Source organism: Lolium perenne, chromosome 5, assembly GCF_019359855.2.
Source record: "Lolium perenne isolate Kyuss_39 chromosome 5, Kyuss_2.0, whole genome shotgun sequence".
NCBI lineage: Eukaryota > Viridiplantae > Streptophyta > Magnoliopsida > Poales > Poaceae > Lolium > Lolium perenne.
The window spans coordinates 170,325,676-170,342,813 of NC_067248.2; the positions used below are offsets into that span (position 1 = coordinate 170,325,676).

Consider the following 17,138-nt stretch of genomic DNA (forward strand, 5'->3'; position numbering starts at 1 on the left):
ATATGAAAGTGCATTAAGGACAAAGATATTTGCAGGATCACATAATAATTGTAGACGGTTGTTTAATCCCATGTGAACATGCGATAACAATTTTTGTTTTTGTTGGTGTGCCTTGAATCCCTTGATACAATGAAGGAATCAAATAAAAAACTTTGTCTCAAAAAACGGAAAATCGGAAGTGAACCTTGTAACGTGTTTAACCAAGTATTTATTTGGTACACGAAGTTGCTTAATGGCATACCTTGACTGAGCCTGTGTAGTTGATGGGCATATCCGAATTGGAGAATGACATATAATTGCTTTAAAAAGATCGGAGAATCAATCAACCAATCAAGATAGGGACATGATCTTGAAGTTTCATGTATCTGAGCTATGAATCCACAAAGATCTATTTGGTAATTTGAAGAATAAAATCACAATAACCCTACTAAGGTGGATGAGTTATGATATGTTTCAGGTTTAATAATTGAATATTTGTGTCTACTTTGTCAAAATATTTTCTAATACCAGTTTCTCCTAGAATTATACAATATTGACATGTGGCAATTTCTGTTTTCATAATTATATGTTCTAAACGTTCATCCCAACATCGTTGTATGAGCAATTAAATGAAGCCACCATTCAGTAAGACAAGCACTACAGGAAACACACGACAAAGCCCCAATTCCACCCGGCAAACTGTTTACCGTGAACATGACCATGACAAATCCTACCGGCAAAGCACCTTCCGTAAACGGGGACTTTCCTAGATCATTCCGTCGAGGCTCATGACAAAGGTTTGCCGAGAGTGAAGCTTAAGCTGTCAGCAAATAAAAGGTGGAAGACGGACGAGGGACGACGTGGCATCCCCTATAGGTGGAACCCACCACATAGGTTTTCAGCGAGCCTATGTAAAAATCATCGAAAAAAAACTGAATGTAGGCCTACTGTGTCAGTCCTTTGCCATAAACTCTTCCTATGTTGTAGAAAAATTGTTTGATCCATTGTCCTGAGGGTAGCCTGGCTATCGGCAAAGCTCTTCTATGGAACCCGTTGTCAGCCCTTTGCCACGAAATTTGGTGACGCTCATAGAAAATTACACAAACCTTTGCTTTCAGGAATTACGCTGCTGTCGGCAGAGGTCATTCTTTGATGTGAGCCATTTTTAGCCGCTCGGCACAAATATCTCATGCCAATAGCACCAAAAACGGTATATATTGTAGGCCAGCGACCATAGTGACTCTGGGCAGAGATTTGTATTGGGTGGGTGAGGGTGGGGGTGGGTGGGGGTGGGTGGGGGTGCGGAGTGGGGGCGGTAAAAACCAAAACTGGTGAAAAGAGATGGCGGGGAAATGTAGGGACGAAAAAAGTTTGGGACCGTAGTGTCAGCAGTTTCTATGTGCCTATTTTATTCTATCACCAAGGAACATAGTTTGGTGTGAGCCGCTCTTAATCTCACGACAAAGCTAGATATTGGGCTCCGGTGGCAAAAAAAAATTTGGTGTACCTTTTTGCTGAAGGTAGCGTGGTTTCGATTTTGTTTGATGCGGCGGGATAGTACACCTGTGTTCCATCTTTTCCGTGTGGTTTTTGTTGTCGTGCGCTCTTTTGGGAATTTTGCCGTGTGTTTTGCTTTTCTGTGTGTCTTTTCACAGTTCGCCAGACATTTATCTTTTGCCGACAGGGTTTTGGCGGCCTATATGTAAAGAGTGCTTTGCCATGTGTCCAAGGGATTGATCCCGGCAAAAGCAAAGGGCACACGGCAGATTACATGTCTTTTGTAGGGCCGTTGCCAAATCTGAATCTCCAAAGGATATGCAAATTTGTTATAATTTTCATATTACCTATAGCATAAGCACTTTACACCACTCTAGATAGATATATATGTAGCATTGTAGCACAATTTGACTTTGCTGGGAGCTGGGTACATAACCACATGGGATGCATCACTACCACAACGACACTGGCATAGCCTTAAGCGGTGTAACCATGTTTAAAGATGTGCCAAACCTGTCCCTAATATCCACATCGCATGGCCGCATTCCTTCGGGCAGCCTCCACTCGAATGCATGTAGCAAAGATGCGAGGATCAACATCACAGATCTCGTCGCCATTGGCATCCCAGGGCACGCCCTTCTCCCTGCTCCAAACGGCATGAAGTCGAACCTGTCCATGCCCCGGAAATCCATGTCCACCTTAATGAACCTTTCCGGCACAAATTCCTCTGGATTCGTCCATGTCGCTGGGTCACGCATGATGGCCCATAGGTTAATGATCACCATGGCGCCCTTCGGCACTGCGAAACCTCCGACCTCCGCGCCTTCTGCCATGGCCTTGCGCGGCATCAGTAGCGGGCTTGGCGGGTGATGGCGCAAAGTCTCCATAACCACGGTGTGGAGGTAGGGCAGGCTGCTGATGTCGGATTCATCAGGGTGCTGCTTTGAACCGAGGACTTCCTCCAGCTCGGTGCGGACTTTCGACATAATTGCAGGTTGTCGTAGTAGCTCAGCCATCGTCCATTCCACCGTTAGAGAGTTGGTATCTGTCCCTGCCACAAAGAGATCCTGGCCACACGAAATATTTCATGTTAATTCATATTTGTGTCGGTGCCAAGAGATTTTAATAAGATCAGTTTTCCCTATATGTGTGTTAGTGTGATTGGAACTTCTATCTACTACTACTATTCTAGCACCCAGCTGTGCCATGTGTTTATTATATTATTCCTTTGAATAATTCAACTTTTTGTACGGAGTAAGACAATTTCTTGAGATCTTCTTAGTCAGCTCTGTATTCTTATCCTCTCTAGTGCGGCTTCAATGAGAAGTCAAAGCCTCATAACCATTTTGGGGGTCATCTTTTATAGGGAAACATGGCCTGGTTGTTTCTGATTGAGATACCTTATCAATTGGACGAATAGCTCATCACATGATATCTATTCTTATTTTTTGGTCCTTCTCAGGTGAAGTCCTTACTCAGGAAGTCAGGATAAATTAGTGCCTGTGAATCTTGGTCGACTCGCAAAGAGCAAATTATGAAATAGCAAATCTTTAGTTGAGGATAAGGTTCAGAGTTACTCCACTTTTTTCTGAGTACTAAGGGTTAATATGCAGGGACCGATCATACATACCAAAAGAAAGGACTTGATTGTCTGAATGCTGAGCTGATCCGTGGAGTGGAGCTGCAGCAGCACATCTAGGAAATCCTCCTTCCTTTCGCCTCCAACGTTGAGACGACGTTTGATTATCGGGTCAAAGAAGTCGAAGAACCTGGTGATACGCTTGGCGGTCCGCCGCCGGCGGCCCTGCAAGTCCAGCGAGGTGAGCGCCGGGAAGAGGTCCGACAGGTTGGGCTTGGTGAGCTCGTCAAGGATGTCCCTGATCATCGTCTCCAGCTCCTGCACCTGGCCGGCGTCCGAGGTCAGGTCGGCCACGTCCTGGGAGAGCAGCACGTTGGACACGAGGTTGAGCATCCCGGACCGCACGACGCGGCCGACTTGCACGGCCTCGCCGGCGCGGCCGCGGAGGAAGCCGACCAGCTCCCTCACCTTGGCCTCCCGCACGGCCCGCGTGGCCTCGAGGCCGTGCGGGGAGAAGAGGTGGGTGGTGGAGAGGGCGCGGAGGCGCCTCCAGAGCGGGCTGGTGGACGGCAGCCAGATGAAGGAGTGCTCATGGTTGCTGAGCGCGCGCGCGGCGTCGGTGACGGAGGGCGCGGAGAGGATCTGGTCGTGCCTCTGCAGGACGTCGCGGGCGCACGCGGCGGAGGAGGCGACGACGCAGGTGGTGGCGCCGAGCTTCAATGAGAAGACGGGGCCGTGTAATCCGGCGAGCCTTGCCAGTGCGTGGTGCAGCTCGCCTTGGAGGTGGAAGATGTTGCCGAGGAGAGGGATGGGTGTCGGTCCCGGCGGCAGCCGCGAGTTGGTCGAGCTACCCTGCGATCTGTCTTGGCCTGAATAGCAGACCTTGTAGAAGACGAAAGTGGCGACTGAGATGCAGAGAAGCCATGGTATGGTACTTGAAGCTTCCATTTCCGATTCCTATGATCTGCGATGGGTGTAGGGATCTTATGTAGTCGGGCGACTGTGATGACCATTAACCAATGGCAATGAGCATTAGAGGAAGGTCACATGCACATAATTTAATTTATCACCGACGGATTTTAAAACTGTTTCATCGCATGCGTCCGTGATGACTACCGTCTGAGACTTATTCTGCATGCTACGAGGAGTTGACGAGGATCGCACGGGACATGGCTCTAGTTTCACGGGAAACGGGATGCAGAAAATGAATTCATGCAGAGGAGTCGACAGCAAACCTTGTGTCACGATTGACTAGGTAAGTACATCTCCAACGGGCAACCCAAACGAACGTCGGAGCGATCGCTTGCTACCACGCGATCGAAAAATACGTGTGTATCTAAGGCCAGCGGCTGACGTATAGTGACTGGTCAGTCCGTGGAGACGTAAACGCGGTCTAAATATGTGCCTTGGATGAGTATCGCGAACGCTGCACGGTCGGATTGGGTGTCCGCTTATTTCTCCCACGGGCCCGCTCAGCTGCGGCCTATATCGATGCGTCTTCGCAAGCGAGTCAGGCATCGCTCTGGCAGTCCACGCTACATTAGTGGCGATGCCTCGCCTGCCGAGCGACCACTGCCAGCCTCTGCCAATGAAATTATGGCGATGCCACGCGTGCCACGCCCCATGTCTGCCTCCGGTGTATATAAAGAGGGGCGCGCGCTCTGCTGCCTCATCATCTCGTCCACACAAACCCTAGCCACCAGAACCTCCACTGTAGCGCTGCCCCCACCCCCTCCCACCCCACAACCCCGCTAGGAAATCCATGCCCGGTCTAGCTGGCCGACGAGACGGAGCAGCATCACCCACCGTTCGTCGTCGCCGTCGTCGTCTTCGCAGGAGGCGAGCTCCTTCAAGTTCATCCACAGCATTGACGAGGACCCCCTCGCCATCAAGCGGCTGCCGGACAAGTTCGCCGAGTTTGTCGATGGCGCCCAGCCAGCCGAGTTGCAGTTGCGGGAGGCTAGATGCGGCTTTTGCCGGTGACCTATTGAGGTCTTGTTCGACCGGTAGGGCAAGATGTACTCTCACACCGGGTGGGACAAGTTCGCCTGCGCCCACAACTTTGAGGCCGGTTGCCTGCTCACCTTCCTCTACGAAGGCGACTGCGAGATGATCGTCAATGTGTTCGACAAGACATCCTGCCGTAGTCACTACGACACGGACGAGTCCAGCGAGGACACCGACATCTAGTGTTGTTCGAGTGTTCTTTGTTTGAAGCGAAGATGGCCAGCGGTCAATTGAAGCCATAAGTATAGGTCTTTCGATGTTCTTCCTGCACATCTAAAAGCATAGACACACAAAACCTAGCTGGATTTTCTAGTTTAGGCAACTGGATGTCTGAGAGTGTTCTTTCTTGGCAGCGAAATCACGAAATCCGCGCGGCTAACACTTGTTAGATTTTCCTCATTTTACAATGTTTTAACCATGTTCGGGTGTAATGTTTCTATCTATGGTTAAATGAAAAATGAAAAAAATATTAAAAATATTTATACGTTGGCCCGCTGCAAACATCCCAGGCACAAACGGACGCGCGGTAAAAAAAAAAACCATTTTCGTGTGCGCGGTCTATCGCAAATGAACACGTGTGACCAGTTTAAACGTCTGATATGCGTGGACCGTTGGAGATGCCATAATTTTTTACTGTAGAAAGAACAGCAGCCGGCTGCTAGCCTTCTTTATTTTAACTTGGATGCTAATACGCTATGGAGATTGACCTAACACAACTAAACAAATTGGTGAGCTACCGCATACCATCGCTTCTCTCTCTGACACAATAGCGGTATTCACAAAACGAAAAAAAAGTTACATAAAGGTTTGAACTCTTTTATCTGAATAATCCACATACTTTACAAATATAGTGCATCGAATGCTTCTTTGGGTCACGTCGGCAAATTTATAGGTTGAACCAATACAAGATTAGTTGAGATCGCAACTTCATCTCCAAGGTAACCTATACACAAAAACAATCTGTAGATCATGTAGAGCAACTAAGTTCTTAATGAGAACCATCCTCGTTGATATCATTGCAATTTAAATCATCAAGATGCATCCCCGCGATACTTTGGTAAATCGATATGCCAGCTAATCTCTTGACGGTATAAATTGAATTTCCAATAATTTATGTGTGGCATGTTCTTTCGTGAAGTGATCTCACATGAAACATACAAATATAGATCACACCTAAAATTCTCATGCCATTAAACCATAGCCGTGCGCCGATTAACACCAATCTCCTGTAAAAAGTTCTTCACAACCCATATTACTTCACCAGTTGTATTGAATAGTGATTTATGTTTTGTTTCCTATAGTGCTACTGCTACGTAGGTTGCTTACGTGCATACCTGGCCATGGGAAGCCCGGCCCGGCCTGGCCCAAATTTTTCGGGCTTGGGTCAGCCCGACACTAGTGGAAAATAGGGCTTCCGTGGGAGCCATTTGTCGCGGGCGCGCCTGCACCCGCGACAAATGGGGTGGCCACGTCGCTCCGAATCCGGCAGAGGCTTTTGTCGCGGCCTTTTGTCGCGGGCCGTATTACGACGGTTTTATTTGATAAGATTTCTCCTCTTTTTGATCCTAAAAGGTTAGCAACTATTTTCTCGACTATATATGCATAGTCCGTACAATACTAATTTTAGCAAGGTGATTGCATCTGATATATATATAATTGTACTTATAATGCAGATGAGTCATCCATGGATGTACGGCAACCGATGTGCTCCCGCTTTCAGAGAGGGCGTGAATTCTTTCCTGCTTGTGGCCGAGGCCAACAATTCGAAGCAAGGTTTTATGTGCTGTCCATGTCTAAAATGTAAGAACGAGAAGGATTACTCTTGCTCAAGAGACATTAAGAGCCACCTGCTTCGGTTTGGATTCATGTCCAGCTATAATGTTTGGACCAAGCACGGAGAAGAAGGGGTTATGATGGAAGACGGCGATGAAGAAGAAGGTAATGATGACCAGTACCGATCTATGTTCTCTGAATGCTTTGATACCGCAATGGACGACAATGAAGAAGAAGGAGGTGAAGAACAGGCATTTGATACCGCATCAGATGATCCTGTTGATGATGATCTTCGTCGGGCCATTTCTGATGCAAGAAGAGACTGTGGCACGGATAAGGAGAGGTTGCAGTTCGACAAGATGTTAGAGGACCACCACAAATTGTTGTACCCAGGTTGTGAAGATGGGCATAGAAATCTGGGTAGCATATTGGAATTGCTGAAATGGAAGGCAGAGGTCGGTGTGACTGACTCAGGATTTGAGAAATTGATGATAATACTAAAGAAGTTGTTTCCAAGAAATAATGAATTGCCCGTCAGTACATATGAAGCAAAGAAGCTTGTCTGCCATCTAGGATTAGATGTGCAGAAGATACATGCATGCATTAATGACTGTATCCTCTACCGCGGTGAGAAGTACGAGAATTTGAATAAATGTCCGATACGTGGTGCATTGCGGTATAAGATCAGAAAAGATGACCCTGGTGATGTTGAGGGCGAGCCACCCAGGAAGAGGGTTCCTGCGAAGGTGATGTGGTATGCTCCAATAATACCACGGTTGAAACGTTTGTTCAGGAACAAAGAGCATGCCAAGTTATTGCGATAGCACATGGAAGGACGTAAGAAAGACGCGATGTTGAGTCACCCCGCTGATGGTCGGCAGTGGAGAAACATCGGGAGAGAGTTCCCGGATTTTGCAGGTGAGGCAAGGAACTTATACTTTGGTCTAAGTACAGATGGCATGAATCCTTTTGGGGAGCAGAGCTGCGATCCAAAGCACCTGGCCCGTGACTCTATGTATCTACAACCTTCCTCCTTGGTTGTGCATGAAGCGGAAGTTCATTATGATGCCAGTGCTTATCCAAGGCCCAAAGCAACCGGGCAACGACATTGATGTGTACCTAAGGCCATTAGTCGATGAACTTTTGGAGTTGTGGGCCAAACCAGGTGTACGTGTGTGGGATGAGCACACGGAGCAAGAATTTGACCTACGAGCGTTGCTATTCGTAACCATCAATGATTGGCCTGCTCTCAGTAACATTTCAGGACAGACGAACAAAGGATACAATGCATGCACACACTGTTTAGATGAGACTGAAAGTAAATATTTGCGAAAAAGCAGAAAAGTTGTGTACCCGTTCAATCGTCGTTTCCTTCCGCGCAAGCATCCCTTAAGGAAAAAAGGCAAGCATTTCGATGGCGAGGCAGACCGCCGTGCGAAGCCTGTCCCCCGTAGTGGTGCTGATATATTTGACATGGTGAAGGATTTAAATGTTATCTTTGGAAAGGGTCCAGGCAGTCGACCTGTTCCGAAAGACGATGACGGACACGCACCCATGTGGAAGAAGAAATCTATTTTTGGGGAGCTAGAATATTGGAAAGTCCTGGAAGTCCGCTCTGCAATCGACGTGATGCACCTGACCAAGAATCTTTGTGTGAATATTCTAGGTTTTCTGGGCGTGTATGGAAAGACAAAAGATACACCAGAAGCACGGGAGGACCAGGAACTTCATAAAGGATGAAACGGCAATCATCCAGGGCAGTTTGTAGGGCCAGCCAGCTACGCTCTTACCAAACAAGAGAAGGAGATCTTTTTTGAAGCCCTATTCAGTATCAAGGTTCCGTCTGGTTTCTCGTCGAATATAAAGGGGATAGTAAATATGAAGGAGAAAAAATTCCAGAACCTGAAGTCCCATGAAACATCACGTGCTTATGACACAATTGCTTCCGGTTGCATTGAGGGGACTTCTACCAGAAAATGTTCGACTAGCCATTGTGAAGATATGTGCATTCCTCAACGCAATTTCTCAGAAGGTAATGGATCCAGAAACTTTGTCAAGATTACAGGAAGATGTGGTCGAATGTCTTGTCAGCTTCGAGTTGTTGTTCCCACCATCCTTGTTCAATATTGTGACGCACCTCCTCGTTCACCTAGTTGAAGAGATTAGAATTCTCGGTACTGTATTTCTACACAATATGTTCCCCTTCGAGAGGTTCATGGGAGTCTTAAAGAAATATGTTCATAACCGAGCTAGGCCGGAAGGAAGTATCTCAAAGGGCTACGGAACTGAGGAGGTCATTGAGTTTTGTGTTGACTTTCTTCCTGACCTTAAGCCGATTGGTGTTCCTGAATCTCGGTATGAGGGGAGGCTGACTAGAAAAGGCACACTAGGAAGGAAAGCAACGGTGTGCAGGGACAAGATTTCTTTCAATCAAGCACACTACACAGTTCTATACAATTCCAGCTTGGTGGCTCCGTACATCGAGAAACATAAGAATGTTTTACGAGAAATAAACCCGGGCCAGCCCGAGTCCTTGATTACACGTCAACACATGAATACCTTCGGCAGTTGGTTGCAAAGACATCTCATTAATGACCCATCTGTTGTGGAGCAGCTGTACTTGTTGGCCAGGTTACCATCTTCAAACGTATGTACATTCCAAGGGTACGAGATAAATGGGAATACATTTTACACGATCGACCAAGATAAAAAGAGCACCAACCAAAACAGCGGTGTCCGCTTCGATGCAAATTAAAGACGAGAATGGGCAGACCACCACATATTATGGATACATAGAGGAGATATGGGAACTTGACTATGGTCTCACTTTTAAGGTCCCTTTGTTTCGGTGCAAATGGGTGAAGCTCAGCGCTATACATATTGACGATAAGTACGGTATGATAACAGTGGATCCCAACAATCTTGCGTACCTGGATGAGCCTTTTGTCCTAGCCAGTGAGGTGGCTCAAGTTTTCTACGTGAAGGACATGTCTAGCAAATCAAGAAAAAGAAATCAACAAAAGAATACATCAACCGAGGAGCCAAAGTGCCACATAGTTCTTTCGGGGAAAAGAAACATCGTGGGAGTGGATGACAAGACAGACATGTCAGAAGATTATAATAAGTTTAAAGAAATTCCGCCCTTCACGGTGAAAATTGACCCAAGCATCTTGCTAAATGATGAAGATTCTCCATGGCTATGGCGTAGAAGATCACAACACTAGATGGCGATGTAATAATGTATTCTTCATATATAGTTCCCAAGACAATCTCTACATTTATGTAATAATGAGAACCCTTTCCCCAACACTGTTAGAGGAGACGGAGTCTTTCACGGGCTTGCATGGAAATTTTTCCGAGGAGCAGCTTCCGAAGATGCCGTAGGGCGTGTGCACCAACGACATCTTCGAGAAGCTGCGCCACGGGAGATTTCCCAACCCTTTCCTTCATCCATGGGAATGAAACTGTGCTTGGCTTGTTGATCTGCTTGGCAAGGCGTATCGATGCTCCTTTTATAGGCACGGCACCGCTTCTACTTTGTCTTATTCCTTCGACAGGGCGTCATGCGCTACATGCTTTCTCTCATCGAGCAGTGCGTCCACCCACGCGTCCTTATCCTGCCGACAGCTTTAGTCGCGGTTGCAGCCACCAACCGTGACAAAAGGTTACCGACACATCCTTATCCTGCCGACAGCTTTAGTCGCGGTTGCAGCCACCAACCGTGACAAAAGGCCCTCCTAGATAAGCCTCCCCCAGTCTTTTGTCCCGGTTTGAGCGTCCACCCGGTTCGCGCGCCACTTCGTTTCCGCCTATTTTCTTCCCGCATTCCCGCCATTTTTCCACTATATATATGTAGGCTTGGACTCATATCTGCAAACCTCATCACTCTCTCCCATGGCTTCCATCGTATGTCTAACACCCCGGGAGGCGGAGGCGCTTTGCGCCTCGAACTACCCCTGCCCGCCCGGCTACCGTGTCCCGACCGGCTGGTTGCTGAGCGTCGGAGGCGTACCGGTCCCTCCTATCCCTCTTGGTGTGCCACGCGAGATGGCCATCACGAACCACTACTATTTCGAGCTCACGCCTGAGCAGCGGAGGAATCCCCAGTGGCATCCCGACTACAGCCCGACTTGGGACAGCTTCTTCATCAATCGGCGTGAGAGAGCGGTTGCCAGGTACGAGGAGGACGGCCCGCCTCCTTCGAACTTCAACGAGGCTGGCCGTCGGATGTGGTGGTGCGGCCGGACTCTCCAGAGCGTCATGGCCTATCGTGGCCCCCGCCTGCGCTACCCTCAATCCCAGCCCACGCGTGCTCACCCGCCGAGGTTCGACAACCGCGACCCCGATGCTAGCGACGATGACGTCGGCGACTATGATGACTACAGTGGCGACTATTATAGGGCTAGGCACGACTATGATTGAATGGCTCCAACATTCGAATCTGGCCATGTATCTTAATTTTCAGTGGAGCTCTGTACTTTAATTTCAGTTCAGTCGTAATAAATTTCGTGTTAACCACTTTATTGAACAAAATCAACCGTCAACGACTTTATAAACTAAATTTAAACTAATAGAACCGACAACGACTTTATTGAAATTACAATAAAATAGATAAATTACTAGTCTAGTCTCTACTCGTCGTCGGAGGTTGTCTCCGTCCAAATGTCATCCCACCGAGGGTCGTTTTCGGTCCAAGTTGTATTCGGGTTCTCGAGCTCGAAGGTGGCGACGGCCCGACGGTGGCGCCTGTTGGACCTGCGTTGTGCCCTAAGGATAGCGAAGAACGTGTCGGTGTTGTCGACGTCGTTGGGGAACTGCGCCCTCCACTGGCGCATCAACTCCTCATCGTGCTCGGCGATGGCGATCCTGCGCTGCACCTGGCGGTGCCGGTGACGGTCCTCGTCGTCGACAAGGCACGGCGGTGGCGCGAGGAACTCTGCCTCCTCTAGCGATTCAACATCCGGGAAGTTCATGTCACGCCGTGGCCGCCGAAAACGCCACGCCGCCGCATCGTAAGCGCGCGCCGCCAGCTCCGGCGTGTTGTACGTGCCGAGGGTGAGGCGGAAGCCACCGGCGCGTATCTCAGCGTAGAACCTACCGCTCGGACGAACTCGAACGCCACGGAAACCGGACGCCCCTCGACGACGTGGAGGCATCCCGGAGATGAGAATGAGCGGAGGAGGCGGTGGCGACGTGTGGTTGCGCCCGCACTTGTCGCTATATATAGCGCACGCGGGGCATGGCACGTGTAAGCCACGGCTACACACGTCGCACGCCGCCATCGGCGGGGTGAGGCACGTGGATGCGGTGGCTACACGTCGCACGACGGCGTCGACGGGTCGAGGCACATGTAAGCGGTGGCTACACGTCGCACGACGGCGTCGGCGGGGCGAGGCACGTGGAAGCGGTGGCTACACGTCGCACGACGGCGTCGACAGGTAAGCGACACGTGTGGCACGGCGGTGAAACGTTTGATATGATGCGAGATGCAAATAGTTATATGGATGTCATATTCATGTTCATTGGATTTTTCTGATCAATTTTCATATATAAAACTTTTCTATTTGAGTTACCATTTAAAAGTTATTAAAATAACAGTTTTATTAAGTTAAAATAGAGGGTTTATTTTTAAAACAGAAAAAAAACGGTTCCAACGACTCCAAGAGGCTGATCCGCGTCCAACGGCTCCAGGCCGTTGGATTCAAACGGCCGGAGCCGTTGGATGCACTTGGTGCGGATCAGCCGCCACCCCCTCCCACCCCCTTTTGTCGCGGGTCGTGCCACGTCCCGCGATAAAAGACCCCCCTTTTATCGCGGGTGGCACGACCCGCGATAAAAGGGGGGCCTTTTATCGCGGACCGAGCCACGACCCGCGACAAAAGGGGGTATGTATATAAACTTTGCGCTGCGGGTGGTGCCTCCACGCGCGACACCCGGAGGCAACCCTAGATGAAATCGACGCCGCCAGGCTGCCCAAGTCCCGCGCGCGCCGCCGTCTTCCTCGATTCCGGCCACCGCGCGCCACCGCCTCCCTGCGCCGCTCCCGCCGCCCTCTGCGCCGCTCCAGCTGCGCCACCCGCCGCCGTCGTGCCGCTCTCCACTGCGCCACCCTCGCGCCGGCCCTACCACCGTACCTCGCGCCGCCGCCACCTCGGGCAGCGCGCCGCCACCTCGGGCCGCCGCCACCTCGCGCCGCCCCCGCCACCTCTGCGCAGCAGGTAGAACCGCGCAGCCGCCGGCGCCGGCCGGCCGGCCGGCCATTTTTTTTCCTTTTCTTTTTTAGTTATAGTTGTTAGATTAGTTTAATTACACTGTATTTAGTTTTAGTAATTAGTTAGTTCTGTAAGTATTTTGTAAGTATTTTGTATTTAGTTAGTTTTTGTAAGTATTTCGTATTTAGTTAGTTTTTGTAAGTAATTAGTTAGTTTTTGTAAGTATTTAGTTTTTGTAAGTAATTAGTTTTTGTAAGTATTTAGTTTTTGTAAGTATTTAGTTTTTGTAAGTAATTAGTTAGTTTTTGTAAGTTTTTGTAAGTATTTTGTATTTAGTTAGTTTTTGTAAGTAATTAGTTAGTTTTTGTATTTAGTTAGTTTTTGTATGTAATTAGTTAGTTTTTGTAAGTATTTTGTATTTAGTTAGTTTTGTTAGTTATTTAGTTTTAATTTAGTATTTAGTTAATTAGCGCGAAACACGAACCCGACGCCGACACCGGCCCTCTCCCTCTTGCAAACACGAACCCGACGCCGACACCGGCCCTCCCCCTCTCGCGCCCTCTTCGCCCTACCCCACGCCGCCTTCCCCTCCTCTCCCTCGATGAGACCTCTGGAAATGCCGCAACTTTCCTCTCCTCTCCCTCTCGCCGACGCTAGTCGCCGACACCCTCACGCGGCCTTTCCCTCTCGCGAACACCCTCTCGCAAACACCCCTCTTCTCTCCCTCTCGCGAACAACCGACGCCGACACCGGCCCTCTCCCTCTCGCGAAGAACCGATGCCGATTAGGGTTAGGGTTTGGTTAGTGTTTGGTTAGCTAGGGTTAGGGTTTGGTTTGGGTTAGAACATGTACTTATCGATTTAATTTTTTGCAGAAACAATGGATCCATTCGAACGGGACTTGGAACAGGAAGAAATTTTCGAGAACATCATCCGCGATGGTGCAGAAGCCGACCAAGAAGACCGCGACTCCGGTGATGGGGAAGCCCGCGACTCCAGTGATGGAGAAGCCCGCGGATCCGGTCATGGAGAAGCCGACGGCTCCGGTGACGGAGAAGCCGACGGCTCCGGTCATGACGAGGTATACGATTAGTATAGAGGCATTAATGGAATTCTATATGTACATATGTATAGAGGCATTAGTATAGAGGCATTAATGGAATTATATATGTATTCTCTTAGGCCTCCGAAGATAAGTTTGAGAAACGAGGCCCGACAAAGAAGTTGGGCAAAAAAGACCACTTCACAATTGAAGCTATATCACCGGAAGGCCAACCGGTGGTACCCGCGAGTGTCGGAGTGACATTTAAAAATCAGTGTGAAGTTGTGGTTAGAGATCGTCTCCCGATCACTATCAGAGAATGGAACAAGACCAAGAATGTGTCCGAAAATCAGGTTGCCGATAGGTACAAAGACACACTTTTCGGCGACCTCATGGCACATTTCACTTTGCCAGATTTGGGATCGGAGTCTGAGAATGCTAAGCAGAGGGCGCTAGTGAAGAAATGGGCTCTTAAGAAGATGGGGGAACTTTTCCAGGCGTATAAGAACCGGTTATGGAAAGCTTATAAGAAAGAGAAGAAGCCTCCATTATTCGAGAACTATCTAGCGAAAGCAGGAGCATCATTGGGAAGAATTTGTGAAGTACAAAGAATCAGAGGAGGCTATGAACCTGTCCAAGAAAAACAAGAAGAATGCAAGCGAAAAGAAATATCACCATCATACGGGGCGAGGGGGCTACGGAGTAGCCATGCCTAAGTGGGATGCACAAGAGGCTGAGATGGAGCTGAATGGGATCACTCCAGAACCCACGCGAGAAGGATGTGACATTAGGGCTCGAAATTGGTTCCTCGCGCATGGTTGTGAGTATGACATGAAGACAGGGAACATTGTTGAAAGTGACAGCAGGGTTAGGGTACCCAGGGAAAAATGGATTTCCGTGACGACATATATAAAGGCGGGAAAACTAAAGTTTGCTCCCGATAGAGAGAAAGACTTGCTGACGCTTGTCCTCGGTAATCCTGAGAAGGGAGGACGAACAAGAGGCTTCGGCCCTAGTGTTCCGTGGTCGCTTGGGTTTCCGGCCGACGCGGAGACTTATAGAAGCCGAGCGAGAGCTAAACAACGCCAGCTGGAGGTGCAGAATGACCGGATGGCCGAGTTCCAACGCCGACTTGACCAGCAGCAGCGGGAGCTTCAGCAGCAGCTGCGGGAGATAAATGAACTAAAAGGACAGCGCCCGCCGGATAATACCGCTGGCATATCTCAGCAACGATACAGCAGCGTGGCCGACTCGGAGGCCCCTCCTACACGGATGATGATAGATGCCGGTCCTGGCGACCCCTTGGATGGAATCAAGGAGCAAACACCTTGTGATCTCCATGAGGTGTTCAGGAAGGTGTCTGTTAAGGTGGCGGTCGGCTATGTCTTACCGGCATTTGGACCTGAAGGTGAGCCGGCAACATGGCATGGCAATCCGATTCCAGCTGGGTATGCTCGTGTCGGGGTGGATTCAGTTGTCCCGTCGTGGGAGACATTGGAGCTCAAAATCCCTGGAGGTGATGGGGGGCTTACACTCAGAGAGGTGCTGGGAGAAATCATTCTCTGGGAAAAGAAGAACATCAGGCTGCCAGGCTGGGTAGCCCCTAGTACCAGTCGTCCTAGCAGGTCACCATCACCTCCTCCAGGTGATCGCAGGCCACCATCACCTCCTCCTACTGATCACATGTCGCCACCATCACCCCGTGGGTACAACGTCGACCACGACATCGGTAGTCCATCTCCATCTCCAGCGCCGCCGCCTCCGCCCACTAAGACTCGGAATGCACCCAGCCGGAAGCATTTCAAGAGTCATGTCCGCAAGATGTCGCCCTTCCCAAAAGTACCAAAGGTTCCTCCCCCCCGTCCTTACGATCGTACTGAGGAGGAAAATGATGCCATTGTTAAGAAATACAATTATGATTTTTTTCATAAGCCAAAACCTCCAGCGCCAGAGCCATACACAGAGAAGCAAATAGAATATGCTACTAGTTTTCTGAACACACCATCGCAGTATGACTTACACGAGAAGAAGGATGACTATACACGCACTCTTGCGAAGGTTATTGACAAGAAGAAGGATGAAAAGGCTAAGGAGAAGGACATTGCTGGCACGAGCAAATCATCAGCTAGAAGTGCAGCCGAGAAAAAGTCAAGTTCAACAAGTGCAGCCCTCAAGGCCAAGCAAACGACAAAAGGCAAAAAGAGAAAGGAAGTTCCCCTCCTCGGAGATCAGCCCAAACAATCGATCCCAGCACTCAAAGTGTTTAATGTTCCCAAGGTGTACCAGGAACATGGTGGTCTCGATATGGAAGAAGCTGCAAGGCTAGCGGCTTCCTGTTCAGTTACCGTGGAGGAATTGCTGTCTGCAGCAGATGCTGCACTACCCACTACTGATATAGCTCCTAAATTTGTCTACGGGGCCGACTTGGTCAGCAGAGAGCAGCTGCATAAACTGCCAACACATATCCGGAATTTGCATCAGTGGTACCTTGATGCATGCAAGGAGAACATAATGTACATCGTGGCGAGTATACCATGGGAATATTACTACCGAAAGGAGGAGATCCATATTGGGATGAATGAACTCTGGCAGTTATTCAATCTAGATGTCCTCGACAAATCTCTCATGAGTTGCTATTGCTTGTAAGTTGTTAACTACATATAAGTTCATTTTCATTCAGTTCATGTTCGTTTTCATTGCATATACTCATTATATCTTATGTGTTCTCTTATGCAGATTGAAGATCAGTGAATGCAAAAGTAATAATATTATCAATGTTGGGTTTATTGACCCAGATAAAATACATGTTGAAACGGTAAAGCATAAACGCGAAGAAACGGGGGGAAACCTACTAAGGTTTTTGGGGGAGCAATATTTCTGTGATTCAATATTGTTTCCTTACAACTACGAGTGAGAGTCTTAATGATCTTTTATGCACATTCAATTTTTCTTACTCGATGTTAAGTGTAATTCCTGACGTATATGCATAACATGTGCAGCTTCCACTGGATTCTACTAGACATTCAACCTGATAAGGGAATAATTGAACT

At 48.7% G+C, this 17,138-nt stretch overlaps 1 protein-coding gene across 1 annotated transcript; it reads right to left on the bottom strand.

Moving 5' to 3' along the window:
- Positions 1 to 1,838: 1,838 nt before the first annotated feature.
- Positions 1,839 to 4,136, bottom strand: LOC127300590 (cytochrome P450 76M5). The gene is made up of 2 exons (XM_051330722.2): positions 3,107 to 4,136; positions 1,839 to 2,543 (listed from the first exon to the last, which is right to left on the bottom strand). The coding sequence occupies exons 1-2, from the start codon at positions 4,001 to 4,003 to the stop codon at positions 1,929 to 1,931; spliced, it is 1,512 nt and encodes a 503-aa protein (XP_051186682.1). The 5' UTR covers positions 4,004 to 4,136; the 3' UTR covers positions 1,839 to 1,928.
- Positions 4,137 to 17,138: the final 13,002 nt, after the last annotated feature.

Bases quoted from the DNA above. Each gene is read 5' to 3' on its own strand.
- LOC127300590 (XM_051330722.2), bottom strand. From the start codon at position 4,003: ATGGAAGCTTCAAGTACCATACCATGGCTTCTCTGCATCTCAGTCGCC. The intron at 2,544-3,106 runs GTATGTATGATC...TCGTGTGGCCAG, and splicing joins CAATCAAGTCCTTTCTTTTG to GATCTCTTTGTGGCAGGGAC.